Source organism: Mirounga leonina, unplaced genomic scaffold (assembly GCF_011800145.1).
Source record: "Mirounga leonina isolate KUSES-001 unplaced genomic scaffold, KU_Mleo_1.0 Mir_174, whole genome shotgun sequence".
Classification (NCBI taxonomy): domain Eukaryota; kingdom Metazoa; phylum Chordata; class Mammalia; order Carnivora; family Phocidae; genus Mirounga; species Mirounga leonina.
The window spans coordinates 39,216,657-39,235,721 of NW_023270451.1; the positions used below are offsets into that span (position 1 = coordinate 39,216,657).

The 19,065-nt window shown below is 43.2% G+C and overlaps 1 protein-coding gene across 2 annotated transcripts in view; it reads left to right on the forward strand.

Moving 5' to 3' along the window:
• Window positions 1–273: 273 nt before the first annotated feature.
• Window positions 274–19,065, forward strand: part of GPNMB (glycoprotein nmb) — a 22,248-nt gene continuing 3,456 nt past the window's right edge. Inside the window, exons 1-9 of one of the 2 annotated variants that reach the window (XM_035020740.1) lie at window positions 274–493; window positions 5,347–5,499; window positions 6,293–6,436; window positions 8,160–8,324; window positions 10,991–11,149; window positions 11,476–11,787; window positions 14,716–14,811; window positions 15,663–15,765; window positions 17,630–17,844. In XM_035020740.1, coding sequence (XP_034876631.1) covers window positions 424–493; window positions 5,347–5,499; window positions 6,293–6,436; window positions 8,160–8,324; window positions 10,991–11,149; window positions 11,476–11,787; window positions 14,716–14,811; window positions 15,663–15,765; window positions 17,630–17,844 — 1,417 coding nt within the window. In that variant the 5' untranslated portion in view covers window positions 274–423. Of the gene's footprint in view, window positions 494–5,346; window positions 5,500–6,292; window positions 6,437–8,159; window positions 8,325–10,990; window positions 11,150–11,475; window positions 11,788–14,712; window positions 14,812–15,662; window positions 15,766–17,629; window positions 17,845–19,065 lie in introns of both variants that reach the window. The other variant, XM_035020739.1, reaches the window with a different exon arrangement.

A 19,065-nucleotide genomic window follows, 5' to 3' on the forward strand; every position in this document is an offset into this window, starting at 1 on the left:
AAGAGCGGGTCATCTAAATGAGCTGGGGGAATGGATGAGTAAAGGAACCGCCTCCCGTTGATAATCAATGAGGTTGGAGATTGAAATTTTATTTGGTGAAGGATATGGGTCTATAGGAAAGGAAATCCCTTTAACTAGAAATGTGGAATCACAACATCGAAACGGTGCGCCTGTAAAAAAAAAGAAAATAGATGCTTAGAGTGAGTGAGTCAGAAGCACATGAGTTGTATGAGCTTGAACTCCAGAGACCAGATCAGGCAAGACTGCTTAATACCATCACATGATCTGCCCCAGGCGCCCTGTATTTAATTAAAAGAAGGAGTGGGGCAGGGCCGAGCCAGAAGAGCACTGTTGTTCTTAGCGGGGGGAGCCAGAGGAGTTAAAAAGTTAAACCTTGATTGCCTGGGTCTGTGAGAATTCAGCATGGAATGTCTCTACTGTTTCCTGGGATTTCTGCTTCTGGCTGCAAGATTGCCGCTTGATGCTGCCAAACGTGAGTGCACGAGTCTCTTTTAACCCATTCTTTGTCAGCTAAAGTGGTGGGCTGTCTGAAGTATTGCTGGCCACGCCGGAAGGTTGACTTCATGAAGATCCTCAGGAAGCTTTCGCGCTCGCTCCTTTCTCCTGGAAACCTCTGGGAATGTTGGAACTACAGCAGAATGCCTCCCATTCCATTCTTGGCTTCAGGCTCTCGGAAAGTGATAACCAGGCAGCCCCTCTCGTAGGGGGTTTTTTCCCATTGCGATCGCCCCCTTCTCTCTTCCCAGACACGGGGAGGGTGCACGTGTGAGGAGAATGGTCTCCGGCCTGAGAACAAAGCAATGCCACCCTCTATACTTCGTCTGGTTTCTGGTAGTAAACCGAGCTGCAGTGAAGCAGAGCCCAAGAGCCAGAGACCAGTTCACTGACCGTCATCCCAGCCCAGAAGCTGTTGCTAGTCCTGTTGGGAAGTTTTCACAGGCCTGCAGGAGCTTGCTGCCACTGGGGTGAGGTTACTGAGAGAAGAGCCAAAGCCTGGGGTCTCTATTCTAGTCCCACGTTCGAGGTTGGGGACTTGCTAACAACTGATGCCCAATCGATTAAAGCAGACTCTTTGGAAATCAGTTTGGAACATCCTTGTTTAAAAAGCCCCTCTTGTGGGGCACCTGGGTGGCTCAGAGGGTTAAGCGTCCGACTCTTGATCTCAGCTCAGGTCTTGATCTCAGGGTCATGAGTTCAAGCCCCATGTTGAGCTCCACGCTGGGTGTAGAGCCTACTTTAAAAACAAACAAAACCCTCCTCTAATGCAAAGCAGGGCTTTGGCCCATGTGTCCTGTCCAGGGGGTGGGTGGCAATGGTGGGAGAAAGAAGTGAATTATACATCACCCAGAAGGTCCACTCCACCTCCAACCGAATAGGGATACTCACTGGATGAAAAGTTTGAGGGTCTTGATTTTACCAGACAACTCCATGGTCGGGGGCGGGGGGGGGGAGGTGGATAGGTGTAGAGAAGGGGCCGGCATCTACCTCGTGGCCACCATGTACAGTCATTATACCAGCTCCTGCACTTACATCCCACAGGTAACCCCCACAACTGCCTTTGTGGGGCAGATGGGCCTCCCACCATTCAACAGGTGTGGAAACCAAGAACCCAGGTCTTGCTTTTCACCTGCTGGGTCCTGACGCTTGGGCCATGCTGGTCCCCAGAGACCCCTGTCCTTCCGTCTCCTGTGACTGGACCTGATGAGGGGGCCCAGATGCAGGGATTTCAGCAGGGGGCCAGGGCTGGGACCCGTTGGCCTCAGAACAGTGCCAGGAGGCTGGCACTGTGATGGGCATGTTTGCCAGACGAGGAAGGCAGCCACGGACAAGGCAAGTGACTTGCCCCAGGCGACACAGCAATTAAGAGGAAGAAAGCCCAAGCCAACCACTGTCCTTCCTGCAGTTGGACAGACTTGGGTCCCCTGCCAGCTGGAGGGCTGGGCCACAAGCCACTTAGTGCCCTTGAGCTTTCATTTCTTCATTTGATAATGTGGGCGATGGGGTGCTTGTGAGATCAGCTAACAGATGGTGCTTGGGTGGGAGTCCTACAAGGTAGCAATGGTCTTACCTCAGGGTAGGTCCCAGGACTGATTCCCTGCAGTCCTGGGAGATGGAGGGATAGAGAAGGGACAGTCAGTGGAGACCCTGTGCCTAATTCTAGCCGCCTTTCCAGCAGTGCTAATTTGCTCTGCTTAGTGAAACAGATTAGCCTGAGGTTAAATGTTGGCTGTCAGTTTGAGAGGAGTCCCAATCTATTAGGCAAAACGTAACAAAACCCACCATTCCTGTCTTCACCTTGCCCTAGACTAAATATTCTAACCAGAAAAAATAAAATGGGTAGAATTTACCACTGGATCAAACACCAAGGGATTCCTTGCCACTTTCCAATCATAGCCCTGGTGAAACCGACAAGAGCGGGTATTGACAAAGTAGTTAACAACGTGGCCACTACCCCGCCCCCCTTTGTGGGTGGACGGAGCAGAGATTCTAGAATGGAGAGAGAAAAGCCACAGCAGTGCTGGGTGTGACTCCGTTTCCCTTCACTTCTAACAACCCCCCCCAGTACACCTCTTTTTTTCTTCTAAAACCCGCTTACTCTTGGGTGTCTTTTCTGGTTTTTAACTCAAGTTTTTGAAGTCATTGTAGATTCATATGCAGTTTTGAGAAGTAATGCAAAAAGGTTCCCCTGTATAGCTTTCCCAGTTTCTCCCAATGGTAATATCTGGTAGAATTATCGCACAATATCACAGCCAGGATATTGACACTGAAAGTCAAAGTACCAAATGGTTCCATCCCCACAAGGGTCCTTCATACCCTTTTATAGCCAAACCAACTTCCCCTTCCCACCCCACCTCCTGCCCTGGCAACTACTAATCCATTCTCCATTCTTATAATTTTGTGACTTCAAGAACGTTATCATAAATAGAATCATTACAGTATGTAATTTAGGGGCATTGGCTTTTTTTTACTCCACATTATTTTAAGTGTTGCATGTATCAGTAGTTCTTTTTTATCACTAGGTAGTATTCCACAGTATGGATATACCACAGCTTGTTTAAACATTCACCCATTGTAAGACGTCCGGATTGTTCCAGTTTGCACTACTATGAATAAAGTTGCTATGAACATTCATGTACAGAGTTTTGGGTGACCATAAGTTTCCATTTCTTTGGGACAAATGTCCATGAGTACAATGTTTTAGTTGTATGTTAATTGCATGTTTAGGTTTTTTTAAAAATATTTGTCAGCACAAGCAGGGGGGAGCGGCAGGCAGGGCAGGCAGAGGGAAAAGAAGACTATTTACCTTAACCAGTCCAGAGGTGGGCAAGGCTAGAGCTAGAACTCGACAACATCGAGAACTCTTTCTTTGCATCCTTCCACTCTGACATCCTTGGTGTGTTGGCCTGCTTCTTCAGATTTGTGCCCTCATGGCTAAGTATGGCTATCCCAGCTCTGAGCATCACATCATTACATTGCTATCCCCAAAATCAATTCTTTTTTTTGTTGTTGTTAAAGATTTTATTTATTTGACAGAGACACAGCGAGAGAAGGAACACAAGCAGGGGGAGTGGGAGAGGGAGAAGCAGGCTTCCTGTGGAGCAGGGAGCCCGATGTGGGGCTCGATCCCAGGACCCTGGGATCGTGACCTGAGCCGAAGGCAGACGCTTAACAACTGAGCCACCCAGACGCCCCTCCCTAAAATCAATTCTGATGTGAACAAAAATGGAGTTTGTTCTTTTTATATATATATTTATGAAGGGAGGAAAACTTCCCAAAAGCCCTCAAAAGACTTCCTCTCAGTTCTGATTGGCCAGGTTCTAATCAGCTGTTCCTGCCCATACTGTAAGGAAATCTAGGAAAGTGAGTCTTTGGAATTTTGAACTGTTACTCTGCAATAAGGGGAAAAAAAGAGTAGGGGTGCAGCCTGGAAATGACTGTTAGGTAGGCAGCCAACCAGTCTGCTACAATCCTCAAAGAAAGGAGAGACCATGTGACCATTGGAGTTGTCAGGCAAGGTAAAAAAGACATCAACTTGAGATTAGAAAGAATTTCAAAAGAGCAAGAATTTTATAAACCCTGGAGCAACTGCACAAAACAAAAAGATACAGCTAATAAGCCAGAAGTGGAGATAAAATAGACTCCAATAATAACCCCAAAAAAGTACTGGAAAAGAAAAAGGAATAAAGAACAGATGGGACAAACAGAAAAATAACAAGATGGTAGACTTAAATCCCACAATATTAATAAATACTGTAAATGTAAATTATCTAAACACTCCAAATGAAGATTCACATCTTTTTGACTACATTAAAAAAAACAACCAATATACTGTCTACAAGAAACCCACTTCAAATGTAAAAATATATATCCATTTAAAATAATAGGATGGAAAAAGATGTACCAGTTAACCACTAAGCATTACTATCAAAGTATTCTTCAGGACAAGGAATATTACCAGAGATAAAAGTCAATTCCTAATGGTAAGAGGATCAATTCATGAAGAAGACTCAGCAATTCTAAACAGAGCTTCAAAATACATTAAGTGAAAACTGAACAGAACTGAAAGAAGAAATTGGCAAATTTCTTTCGGGCAAGGCTCCCTGCTCCGGTGGGGAGTTTGCTTCTCCCTCTGCCTGCCAGTCCCCCTGCTTGTGCTTGCATGCTCTCTCTCTCTCTCTCTCTCAAATAAAGAAATAAAATATTTTTTAAAGATTTTTGTTTGTTTATTTGACAGAGAGAGACACAGCGAGAGAGGGAACACAAGCAGGTGGAGTGGGAGAGGGAGAAACAGGCTTCCCACTGAGCAGGGAGCCCGATGAGGGGCTCGATCCCAGGACCCTGGGACCATGACCTGGGCCGAAGGCAGATGCTTAACAACTGAGCCACCCAGGTGCCCCTAAATAAAATATTTTTTAAAAAAAGATTTGCTTATTTCAGAGAGAGAGAGCAAGCATGGGAGAGGGGGAGGCAGAGGGAAAGAGAGAGACAGTCTCAGGCAGACTCTGCACTGAGCACAGAGCCCAACATGGGGCTCGATCTCACGACTCTAAGATCAGGACCTGAGCAGAAACCAAGAGTCAGATGCTTAACCTCATGCACCACCCAGGTGCCCCTCATTTAAAATACATAAAGAGGGTTTGAATAGTTGTATTTAAGCTATTTCCAGTAGACATTAAAATAAAAACCTATTTGTTCGACTTATTGGAAATATTAAGTGTGACTTTCCAAACTTATGAAACAAGAAGTTGCTTTAACTACTGTTAGGTAAGTACTAAATGAGGAAAGGAGTAGCCAAAATAATTTGTTTTTCAAATATTGATATAGGATTTCATGATGTGCTGAGCAATGAAAGAACTTCTGATTATATGAGGGAGCACAACCAACTGGCTGGTTGGTCTTCAGATGAAAATGAATGGAATGAAAAACTGTATCCAGTGTGGAAGAAGGAAGACCCAAGGTGGAAAAACTGCTGGAAAGGTAAATCAAATATTCAAGCCAAACAACTGTCATTTCCTATTTATCTTAGTCTCATAGATTGTAGACTTGGAGATCACATGGCTTATGTTCCTTCTGTGAATGATAGAACTCTAGTTACCAAGTGGGAGGCACTTAGATTTGGCAATCTTTCTTTATCTCAAGATAATGTTACTTTCTAAGTTACACACACACAACTTTAATCCACTTAGAAATTGACAAGTTTGTAGTTCTTGGAGGATTTTGGAGAGCAAACAGATTTAGCCTCAAACCTATTTATGGGAATGGTCTCTCAGAAGATCTGAGACACTAGAGCTGTTTTGACCACCTCAAAAGTGTGGTTTATCAGAAAGTGAGTATCTTTCCATTTGCATGAAAGAATGAGTCCTTTGGTCATCAGTTTTGAGTTTAAAAATACAAACCTTTAAAACTTGTTTGTTCAGTCCAGTTGAGCAGATTTTTTTTTTTTATTTTAAGTAAATGTTCTTTATCGTCAGAGAATTCTTTAATTGGTCTGACTTTTTTTTTTTCCTTCTAGAATGTTGTACTCTGAAAGCAAAAGTTAGGAATCCAGAAAATAATTTATTGTTAAGAGGCATAAAGATGGGAGGGCACCTCGTTGGCTCAGTCGGTAGAGCACACAACTCTTGATCTCTGGGTCATGAGTTCAAGCCCCACGGTGGGCATAGTGCTAACTTAAAAAAAAAAAAGGATGCTCTGGTCCTTATTGGTGGATTAATTTATCAATGAAAGGAAAAAGATCATTGATCATTAAACTGCACTTTCTGTGTGCTAGGAGGCCATGTGCAGGCGATTCTGACCAGTGATTCACCAGCACTTGTGGGCTCAACTATCACGTTTGTGGTAGACCTGGTATTCCCCAGATGCCAAAAGGAAGATGTCAGTGGCAACATAGTCTATGAGAAGAACTGCAGAAATGGTAAGGAATGTTATTCATGCCACAGGAACAGGCTAGTTCTCCTAACTACTAGAGACCCATCTCATAAACCTAAAGCCTCACAGGTACTTACGTAAATGCAAGATGCCATCACCCGATGTCACCCCCTCCTCAAATTGGATGACAGGGAGGTGTTGCTCCATCCAGTTCCTATATCAACATTAGCCAAACCCACTTGAGCAAACTGGTGGCTTTCTGCCACTTGGAACCTTCTTCAAGATATTGTCATGCTCAGCTTTTTCTTAGTGTCTAGTTGATTAGCCAGAGAACACCTTGTTGATTCTCAGATTTTGGTTTGATTACTTGGAATTCCTTTGGATACTCAAAGAAGAGCCAATTTGACAGATATTTGCTGATCAGATCAATTTTTGCTTCCAAGTATTGCTTAAGCAAATGTTGTGTAGCTGGTGCTGATACTAAGATGTGTATATTGTGGTTTTGCTTTGCCCTTAAAGCGGGTAAGCTCTTTGTACATGTTAAAGAGCACAAAGGAACACAAATGAGTCAAGGGAAATTATCTTGAGAACTGCACATTCTCAAAAACTTGGAGCTAATTACTGAGATTCTTCAGTGACAAGACTGTTAAATGCACTTATGATCTGATTTTATGACTTAGAACTTCTGTTAAACTGTCAGTGTGTTCATTCCTTATTGATTTATCAGGTCTAGGGCAGGGAAAGTACCAGGTGAGCCTGGCACATCTTATTGCGTCCAAGTAAGTAAATACTCAAGGACTAACGGGGACACATCACAAGGACACAGAAGCCAGCTTGAAGGGACTCCCCCTGGCCATTTGGCACAATTTAAGAACAAAAAATAAAAATGGCTCTAATACATTGATAAATAAAAAGATTCTTCAAAAATGTCAGTGACATAAAAAAACCAAGAGGGTGAGGGAACTGTTATAGATGAAAAGATATTGGTCAGGACTTGTTTACAATGAAGTATGTTGGGGCGCCTGGCTGACTCAGTTGGGAGTGTGTGTTAACTCTTGATCTTGGGGTCATGAGTTCGAGCCCCACGGTGGGTGTGAAGACTATTTAAAAAGAAAAACTGTCATACGTACAAAAAAGTTGAAATCAGGGTACACTGAGTACAGCAAAACCTCCTACCTAGACTCAACAATTTTAACATTTTGCCATAGTTACTTCTATCTGTCTGTTTTTTTCTGAATCATTTGAAGAGACAAAATAGCCAAATATAGTATGTGACCCTTGATTAGACGATAGGAAGAGTGGTAATGATATCGTGGTTATGTAAGTTAATGTCCTTATTTGTAGGAGATACATGCCAAAATCTTTAGGAGTTGAGAGTCATTTGATGCCAAATGACTCAGGGTAAAAAAGGGGGGGGGGGGAGGCTACAGATAGCAGTATCAATGTAAACAGATAAAGCATCCCTCAGTTTGGTTTGAATACAGTTGTGATGTGGAGATCCATTATTAAAAATAAATATACTGTGGTATCTCTAGATTGGACCTTTCTGAATAATTGTTTTCTATGAAACTTTTACTGAAATGTAATCCGTAGGCAGAAAATGGACAGGTCATAAATATACACCACTGGATGAATTCTCAAAATTAGGGTTTTAGTTGCCCAACTATATTTGTATTTATGAAAAATACGAAAAGATGTTTAATTCCATGATGAGCGTTGGGCATTCTGAGCCCAGATGACAAGACTGGCTTGTTTCTTTTTCTCTTTAGATATTGGTCCATCTCCTGACCTGTATGTTTACAACTGGACTGAGGAAGGTGGCTGGGGAAATAGCCCCAACCAACACCATCACCACGTGTACCCTGACGGAAAGCCTTTCCCTCACCACCCTGGATGGAGGAGATGCAATTTTGTCTACGTCTTTCACACACTTGGTTGGACTTTTTTTTTTTTTTTTAAGATTTGATTTATTTATTTGAGAGAGAGAATGAGAGAGAGAGCACATGAGGGGGGAGGGTCAGAGGGAGAAGCAGACCTCTTGCTGAGCAGGGAGCCCGATGCGGGACTCGATCCCGGGACTCCAGGATCATGACCTGAGCCGAAGGCAGTCGCTTAAACAACTGAGCCACCCAGGCGCCCCTTGGTTGGACTTTTTACAAAACCTCCTTAGCTGCTTCTTTACCTGCCCTTAAAACTTTAACTTTTTTTCACTTTTCTTATTCTATAATCAAGAATGCTAACACTAAGAGTTTAACAACAGTTACTCTGTGAACTTTCCTTAGGTGGGGTGGAGGGTGAGAGTTAAAAAGAAAATCTTGTTTAGCCTTGACAAATCTTCAGAACACCAAAGAATTAGAAGAAGGGGAAAAAATTAATTCAGTTTTCATTTTTAAAAGAAAACTGTTCGATTTCTTTTTGTCTAAAACAGTAATATGAAAAATAGGAATATTTGAGTGGCACACAGATGGGTATTTGATTTTTTCTTTAATTTTTTATTGTCAAAAGATTTGTTAAGGAAGAGACTTATGCTCTTCGAAGGAAATTTAGAAAATGCAGAAAAGTACAAATGAAAAATAAGTCACCCATAATTAACACCAGAGATTATCACTGTTAACACGATGGTATTTTTTTTTTTTGCTAGTATTCCTTGATTAAGATTAGAATGTATACACATTTTTGTTAAATATCATGAGGACTTGACTATAGCATTAAAATTCTTTATGTACATTATTTTAATGACTGCATAATATTCCATTGTGTAGAAATAACATAATCTAACCACTATTCTCCTTTAACAAAACCTACCCTCTTTTTTTTTTTAAACACAAATGGTATCCACTTTTGTTTTATTATTGGTGAAGCGGTTATTTTTAGAAGGAGCAACTTTACGTTATGATTAGCAAAGCTGCTAAGTTCTTAAATATGTCACCAGATGCCATCTGGCTCTGAATGTTTGAAAACTGCTACCGACCATGCAGGGTCCAAACTTCTAAATGTTTTGTCTTTTTTCATAAATTAGAGAGAGTTTCTTTGTCCCATTAACTCGCTAATCAATCAAAACAACACACATTAAGCATAGACATCAGTTTAACAAAGTACAAAATAGATAGCAGATAGTATGCCCATCTAGTTAAATCGGGGCTGAAGGCTGCCTTTGTTTCAGTGCCTTCATGGCTCCGTCAGTCAGCACCCCAAATGTCATGATTTCTTTGACCTGACCATTTGCATGGAGTTGTGTATGCTCACTAGCACTCCGATCTCTCTTTAGCCCTCTTTTTAGTTAAGAGATCTATTAAAATCAGCTTTTAGCCCAGAAATTGCTGTTGTTCTAACAAGACTGTTGTTTTTTTTTTAAGATTTTATTTATTTATTTGAGAGAGAGAGAATGAGAGAGAGCACATGAGAGGGGGGAGGGTCAGAGGGAGAAGCAGACTCCCTGCCGAGCAGGGAGCCCGATGCGGGACTCGATCCAGGGACTCCAGGATCATGACCTGAGCCGAAGGCAGTCGCTTAACCAACTGAGCCATCCAGGCGCCCAGTAACAAGACTGTTTTGAATTTCCATATTCTGAAGTCTCAGAGTTAACTGATATTCTCCTTCAACTGACAGTTGCTTATGTGGTCTCTCAATGCCAGGACTAACATTTTCCTCCCGTATAACTAACCCCGAGAGACCCCTCTTTCCCCCACAACCTCCAACAGAACTGCCTCTGCATTTCGAGGTAAAGGGGAATCCAAACCACATATCCCTGAGAAGATTCGTATAATTTTCTGACACCTTTGACCTTGTAATAAACGTGGTCTTTAAACATCCCCACAAGCATCTATCTCACCATCCGTGTTGTTTCAATCACATATCTGTGCTGGGCGCCTCAATAGGATTAGAAAAATCCTTGGGCCCTGAAGGTTAGGAATCATTTTTACTAGCTATAGCCAGTGGCAGTCAGATTTTGGTTAGGGCTGGAGAAAGAAAAAGAGTGAGTCAAGAATGTCCTAGAAATGTGTTTATAGAACCACTACGTTTCTTTTTATGCCTACCATACCCTACTTCGTTTTCATCACTTACTGACTGTTTTTTTATATACAAATTCTATTAGAAAATGGAGGATTCTAGTCTCCTAAAAAAAAAAAAAGAAGAAGAAGAAAAAAGAAACTGCTTAATGATATAGCTGAAATGGTAATATTGTTACAACAATAAGGTAGATCTTTGGATAAATTTTTTTTTAACTCCTTTAGACACCGCACCATTGCACTGAATGGGTCTTCTCTGGGAAACACATGTATTTCAAGTGCCAGACCTCTTACTTATCAACATTTTTAATTTGTAAACTAAGGACTAGCAGTATTGTCCCACTAAACTGCTCTTTTCCTTTTAACCAACTAACCGAACTATATTTATGTAACAGTGGGTTTGTGTTATAAGGTTTTACATAAAATGAGTACCATCTTCCTTTCTGAAGTGGCCAGGACCACATCCCCATCCTGTTTTTCCTTTTTCCAGAGTGTTCTCTAAGGGGCAGTCACTAGTCATAAAGAAACAACAACTTCCTATAATGATCACATAATGTGGCCAATAACTAAAAATTTCCATCCTCTCAAAGGTCAGTATTTGCAGAAATTAGGACGGGGTTCAGCAAGAGTTTCTATAAACACAGCCAATGTGACACTTGGCCCTCAACTCATGGAAGTAATTGTTTACAGAAGACACCAACATGCATATGTCCCCATCGCAAAAGTGAAAGACGTGTACGTGGTAACAGGTGAGTGGCGTGAACTCGAAGTTAACTGATGGTGAGGCACTTCGTTCTGGTGATGTTAGTGGGTTAAGAAAGAGTTAGAGCCAAGTGTTCTGGGCTAGGTTAACGATTCATATGGGTTCCTTCCCTCGCTTATGTATTTAATTATATTGTACTCCATCTGTGTTTCCAGAATAACTTGGGAAAACCCTAGAAAACTTGTGTAGGAAAAGGGAAAATGATGCTGAATTATCCCTTGTTTTAATTTTTGAACCTAAAAGCATTATTGAAGTCATCTACTTAAAATCGAGCAATCGTGTGTTCTTTCTATTTTGGGGTATGTCTTTTAGATCACGTTCCTGTATTTGTGACTATGTATCAGAAGAATGATCGAAATTTATCTGATGAAACGTTCCTCAGGGACCTCCCCATTATGTTCAATGTCCTGATTCACGACCCTAGTCACTTCCTCAATGAGTCGGCCATTTACTACAAGTGGAACTTCGGGGATAATACTGGTCTGTTTGTTTCCAACAACCCAACTTTGAATCACACATACGTGCTCAATGGAACCTTCAGCCTTAACCTCACTGTACAGGCTGCGGTACCTGGACCTTGTCCTTCGCCTTCGCCCACACCTCCGAAACCCACCTCTCCTTTATGTAAGTGTTTTCCAAGTGATCTTTGAGGGGGGTTCCTTAACAGCTAAAAAGGGGGGGGGGCGCCTGGGTGGCTCCATTGGTTAAGCAACTGCCTTCGGCTCAGGTCATGATCCTGGAGTCCCTGGATCGAGTCCCGCATCGGGCTCCTTGCTCGGCGGGGAGTCTGCTTCTGCCTCTGACCCTCCCCCCTCTCATGCTCTCTCTCTCTATCTCATTCTCTCTCTCAAATAAATAAATAAAATCTTTTTTAAAAAACCCTAATAATATAGGTTACATAATTAGATCCCTAGTTTAAAGGATTGTATGGAGAGTCTGCAGTGATCCCACTCTGTATCTGTCATTCTTTAGCCACCTTATCACCATTTTAAGCTGTTAGAATATGGAAGAAAGGAGAGTATGTTTAAAGTCACTTTGCAAGTAGAATTTCATGACTTGAGTGCAGCTCTTTGACCTTCCTAATTTGTACAGGACCTCGTTATGTGTACAGATGCTTTCCCTGTCTGCCCCATCACATTTCTGTTCCCCATTTTTTCTCATTATGAGAACACACCTTGGCCCTTTATAAGCATTCAGGCCATCCCCACTTTCTTCCCCCTCCCACATTTCTCCCCACTTCCATTCTCCTCCCTGCTCTGCCCACATCCACCTAGTGTCCTGCGAAAACACAGCCGTACTTGAAAGTAGTTTCCAGATGGCCCAAGAAAGAACGTACCTTGAGAGTATTTCTCGGCAAGCAAGCTGGAAAGACTTCTAGACATTAAGATTGTTCTGGATATAAGGCATAATAAATTAAATCCCACTCTATACTAATAGTATATGAGGCCATTTAAGAAGTTCTTAAGAGGGGCGCCTTGGTGGCTCAGTTGGTTAAGCGACTGCCTTCGGCTAAGGTCATGATCCTGGAGTCCCAGGATCGAGTCCTGCATCGGGCTCCCTGCTCAGCAGCGAGTCTGCTTCTCCCTCTGACCCTCCTCCCTCTCATGCTCTCTCTCTATCATTCTCTCTCCCTCTCAATAAATAAATAAATAACTTAAAAAAAAAAAAAAAGAAGTTCTTAAGAGTCTACTTTGGAAAGTGTTAGCTTCCATCTGATGCCCCACCCTACCCCACTCTGCCGTGAGTACTCAGCACCCCGATGTGAAGGGGATGGTAATAGACTGACATCCTCCCACTGGTCACAAGAGGGCGCCATCACCAAGCCCAGAGGAAATAACTCCAGCACGATGTCCAGAATTGGGGGGCAATTCTTGTTTTTACCAAAACCCGTTAGAAATAATAAATTGTTATAATAGTGTGTTATTAACAAAATGAGATCTCATTAAATCTGGCATATCTAAATCAAGACACTAAGTTATTACTGATGTTGATTCATTCTTTTTTGAAATGTTTTAGATTACAAAATTAATGCGTGTTCCTTAATAAAAATTCAAACAATAGAGAAGCCTAGAATAAAAGTAAAAGTCCCTATTCACATTCTCCTCCCAAGAGTTAAACCTTGTTAATAGTTGGGAGCGTTTCTTTCCTGATCTTTTTCTATGCCTTTACAAACTGTATAAATATATATAGGTGTTGTTGTTTTGATTTTTAAGTAAATGGGCTCATGCTGTATATATGGTTCTATAATTTGCTTTTCTTAACAAACATCATGGACATCTTTCCCTTGTCAGTACATAAAATTTAACTCACTTTATTCAATGGCTACATAGTATTTCATAGTATGTATAAACTTAGTATATAAGTAATATAGTATGTATAAATGTATAATTTATTTAGCCGTTCTCTTATTGATGGTTGATTCGGTTAATCCTAATTCCAGTTACAAATATAACTGCACTGAACAACTCTAATCATATAGCTTCATTCTTTCCTTTTATTTTAAGATTTTATTTCTTTATTTGACAGAGAGAGAGATCACAAGTAGGCAGGCAGGCAGTGGGAGCGGGATAAGCAGGCTCCCTGCTGAGCACGGAGCCCGATGTAGGGCTCGATCCCAGGACCCTGGGATCATGACCTGAGCTGAAGGCAGATGCTTAACCAACTGAGCCACCCAGGCGCCCCATATAGCTTCATTCTGATATTTCTGTAAGAGAATTTCTTTTTCTAGAAGTATCAACCGTCTTCTTTACAAATAAGGAGACCAGGTGTAAAATTCAAAATAAATTGCAGATGCCTGTAATATCTAGAACTGTCTAGAAATTCCTAAATGGTAAAGGGATTAATGTTGGTTTATTTAACATTAGTCTATTTTTTTAAAGATTTTATTTATTTGTGAGAGAGAGAGCACGTGAGCGAGAGGGAGAGAGAGAGAGAGAACGTGTGCATGAGCATGCAAGGGGCTCGGATCACGACCTGAACCAAAACCAGATGCTTAACCAACTGAGCTACCCAGGCGCCCCTAAAATATGATTTTATCTATCACGGCCTGCTTGATTTCTTCATGATTGTTGTATCACACATTTTACTTTGGTTTCTCCCTTTCATTTGATTCCCATGTTTAAAGAAGATACAGGATTGTGTTCACTTACATAGGTTTTTTTTGTTTTTTTTGTTTTTTTTTTTATTCACGAGAGACAGAGCGAGAGAGAAAGGCAGAGGGAGAAGCAGGCTCCCAAGGAGCAGGGAGCCTGATGCGGGACTCGATCCCAGGACCCTGAGATCATGACCTGAGCCGAAGGCAGACGCTTAACCATCTGAGCCACCCAGGCGCCCCACTTACATAGTTTAATAATTATAACACCTCCTAGTTCTCACATCTCTGTGCATCATTACATATTTAGTTCAAATTTCTGCAGTAACTTAATAGTGTAGGACTCTTGACGTTTTTCTAAAGGGCAAGGAGATGTTTAGATTTTGGGTTATCATGTATTACGTACATCTTCTGCATTCTCAGCAACTCATCTAAATGTTATTATCCCAACTCTCCAGCAGCAGCCGGTGACAACCCCCTGGAGCTGAGGGAGACTCCTGATGAAACCTGCCACATTAACAGATACGGTTACTTTAGAGCCACCATCACGATTGTAGGTAGGAGCAGCAGGGGAAGGATGTTAGGATCTACCCCGGGCCACCCTCTCAGCCTCTTGACTCTGGAGGGGTGGGGGCAGGGGCCCCTACTCTCTGTTCAACGTCATACCACGTGGGCACAAGCAAACACGTTTCTAGATTCCGACTGGCCTACCCCAGCCTTCCTTAGACATTCTGGTGGAGATGAGCCCAGTGTGAGGCCCACCTACTGCTGAGCCTGCCCCGGGCCTAGACCCCCCACCCTGTGCCTTCCAGAAATCTGAATGAATGTGCCTTGAACAAGGCCAGTAGCAAGTTCCCACAATTGCCACTTCCTTCCTCTGATTTCACAAAGTCCCACGTCTAGTGTGTAAGAAAGAGGGATGAACAGGGCTACCACAGATGGCTGTGTGTTGTGGGCACTGCCCACAGGCACCCCAGAGAAGACAGGTGGGGCCCGAAGCCCAGCCGAGGCACCCCGGTTCTGGAGATGGGGCTAAATCCCCAGCTGTGCACCCTGGGGCTGAGAGAAGCCGGCGCCCCCTGAGCCCAAGGGCTGCATCTTCCCCGGGGGGGGGGGGGGGGTCCCTTTCTCTGAAATTCCTGTCCAGAAGGAATGCAGCCTTCTAACACATAGACAAGCTCCAGAAATGAAGAGCCAGGTTGGAATGAGGAGTAATTCAGTTTGACTTTGAAAGTGCTGCATAGACACGTATCCATGTTACGGGGTAGACTCCCAGATCTGGTGTGATTCTGGCGTGGCAAGAACGCCGTGTCTCTGTTCGGTGTGGCTTTCTGATTTATTAAGGGAACGGTTGGGTCTGGCTTCTTCTGTGTTTTGATGTGTTTTTCTGTGGGGGGTGTTTTGTTAGACGGAATTCTGGCGGTCAACATCATCCAGATGACGGACGTTCTGGTGCCCGCGCCACAGCCTGACAACTCGCTGATGGATTTCGTCGTGACCTGCCAAGGGATGTGAGTACATCTCAGTCAGAGGACCGGGCCAAGGCCTGAGCAGGGGCCCTAACACCATTTCCCCTTCAAAGTTGATTTAGATTCCAGTTCATCAGTCAGCCGCGACAAGGAAGGGCCCCAGGAGGTGCTCAGAAGCACACTCTTATTTTGCTAGATGGAACAGTGCTCATTACCTTTAAGCTGATGATGAAATTGAGTAGTAATTATTGATTGAATACTTACCATGTTCTTAACATCTTGCATCTGTTCTCCTATTGAATCCTTACCCAATCCTGAGTCTCCTCATTTTACCGATGGGTCCCCTGAGGCACGCAGTGATTACAGAACTTGCCCCCATAGATGGTGGGTACCTGCAGAGCATGGTTCACAGGCTGTGGTCTGGCTCAGAGCCCAGCTCTTAGGCTCCCTGAGGCCCCTCCAAGTGGTGGGAAGCCACTGTGGAATGGCCATGTCCTCGCATGAATTAATATCAATGCCCAATAATCCTCTCTCTTTAAACTTTACAAAGCTTTTTCTTCCTTTTTTTTTTTTGTTTTCTTTTTTAATTTTTTAATTTTTTAAATGATTTTATTTATTTGAAAGAGAGAGAGAGTGAGCCTGAGAGAGAGCGAGCAAGCACAATGTGGGCAGAGGGAGAGGGAGAAGAAGGCTCCCCAGTGAGCAAGGAGCCCTATGCGGGGCTTGATCCCAGGACCCCGGGATCATGACCTGAGCCGAAGGCAGTCGCTTAACAACTGAGTCACCCAGGCGCCCCTACAAAGCTTGCATTACATAATTTGACTTCTTACGGTTTGGTTAGAACAATATAATAGACTAAATATAAGTTAATATATAAATTCACAAATTTACGTGTAATAGGTAAATTAAGTAATTAAAATGTATGTGTGTAAATGTATAAGTTAATCAAGAGAATGAGATGGTATAAAAATGTGGCCTTATCTGATAAAAAGGGATAGCTAAGAAGCTCTCCAGCTTGGGGAGAGGAGAGGGGTGACGATGAGAGAAAATTGAGAAAAACCTGATGGAGGAACGAGGCCAGCTGAGAAGACAGTGTGTCCTGCATGCCACCCCCACCTCACCAGACCCAGCGTCAGCACGGTCGCTCCCTCCAGGAGGTCCACTCACAAGGGAAACAGTGTCTACCACAGTAATGCATGGTCACATCGCCTCGTGGTTGTCAAACCTCATTTATTCAAGTCCCAACTCCACCCCTAACTGCTTGTGTGACCTTGGGCTAGCTGTCTCCCCTCCCCAAGCTGGCTTGTCACCTGCTACACTAGGCTAATCCTGCTTTCCTCATCGGGTCACTGAGAGGAATAGACAAGACCAAGACCATGTCACACACCTACAGCTTTATGTCTTGCACGTAGTAAATACTGGCTAAACAGCCACTGTTCCTGTCACTGTTAGACCTCTGCAGGGACCCAGGTGGGCCAGCTCTGGGATGTGATAGGATCTTTGCCCCACACCTAAGCCGACCACACCTGCAGACATCCTAGGGAGCCCAGGTGTGGAGGAATGACTTGGACTTCACACAGTTTCCAATAGCCCCTTGCCTTTGGGGCGGGGGGGTTGGTGGTGGTGGTGGTAATATCTTTCTCCTCCACGCCCAGGGCCACACCTTTCTGAGGATACAGGGGAAACAGCAGCTCATACCCAGGCTTGTTGAAGAGTAAGTTATATGTGACAATTTGACATCATATGGTTTGATACTCTTCTATCAGATGCAAGAATAATAGAATAAAGTGGAATTCAAGTTAATTCTAGTGAAACTCTAGTCAATTTTAGGGACAGGTAATGATTATGATTGTCCCTTTTAAACTGATATTACATCTCCCTCCCTGGATGCCATCTGTCCCCTCAGCATGCCCACAGAGGTCTGTACCGTAGTTTCTGACCCTAGCTGCCAGATCACCTACAACACGGTCTGCGACCCTGTAGATGTGAACACAGGTGATTCGTGCTTACTGACTGTGAGAAGAGCCTTCAGGGGGTCTGGGACATACTGTCTGAACCTCACTCTGGGTGATGATAGAAGCCTGGCCCTCATGAGCACCCTCGTCTCTGTCCCTGCAAGAGGTAAGTTTTGTTTTATGCTTGTACGAACATTTCATATTGCAGGGACAGTGTGTGTCCTATACTAAAGCCATTCAAGGCTTCACTATCAATGTTTAACTTTATTTCAGTGCAAAAATCATTGAACTATCATTAATGTGGATTGGACAACTGGCATTAAAGTCCAGTAGCAAATCTACTTAGAGAAGGGATGAGAGAGAGAGACCCAATGAAATAATGACTAAAGATAAGTCTTCTGATGAAAAAAAATCAGCTGTGATCATGGACCAGTAATAATGGGATATGATTACTGCGTGCTCGAAGAGATTTATATGTCAAGGGAAAAGTATAAAGCCGAACATCCAAAAATAACAGTGTTCTCCAATTAAATTATAAAAAGGGGGAGACTGCTACCCTGTTGTCATTAGAATCCACCTAGGCAAAGACATGAAACCAAGAAGAGAAATGAGAAACCAGGTGGACTGCTGGCTCCTTTCTAATTTGCCATGTGTCCTCTCTTTCCCTTCCCAAATTCTACCAAGCATTACACTGAAACAGTAACAAACCAACTTGCCCAGTCCTCAGATGTTCACCAGTAAATCTACTCTTTGCCCCCCTAGTGCTTGGAGAGGTGAAATGCTAGTGGACTAAGAAATCGCATTGAGAAATTGTCATTTACTGCTTGCTTCCAACTTTCCCGGTCACCAAATTAGGACTCCACCTGGTGACCCTAGCTGAATTTCACTTAAATCCACCTTGTTGGAAGATACTGCTTTCTCTCTCAGAAGAAACGCTTTGCGGTGGAATGGGAAAGAGGGGTTAAATTGTGCACACATTACAACACTTATTTTGCTGCTTAATTTTAGTATTGTTAGGCTCACCCTAATGACTAACTCACAGCTCCTCTGGATTTGGAGCCTATCTCATAAGGTAAAATGTACTAAAACATAGATTTATGTATTAACTGTATAAAAGGCAGCTTTAACCTCATTGAAAGAAAAGCTTAAGTAACCATACATATAATTATGTGTGTGAGGGCTTATAGTTGGTGAGATCTGAGGCACAGATTTAAAAACAAAACAAGGAGACAGGTGCCCTGCTTCCTCCAAGGCCCAGGGTGGGGAGCTGGGAGGCTGGGGCGGAAGGAGGCAGCCTGGGGCACTTGGACCAAGTGAGTGCGGGTCTTCTGAGCTGTCACCTCCAGGAGCTGCTGTGGTTACTCTTCTGCCCGGGGCGGGGGGGGGG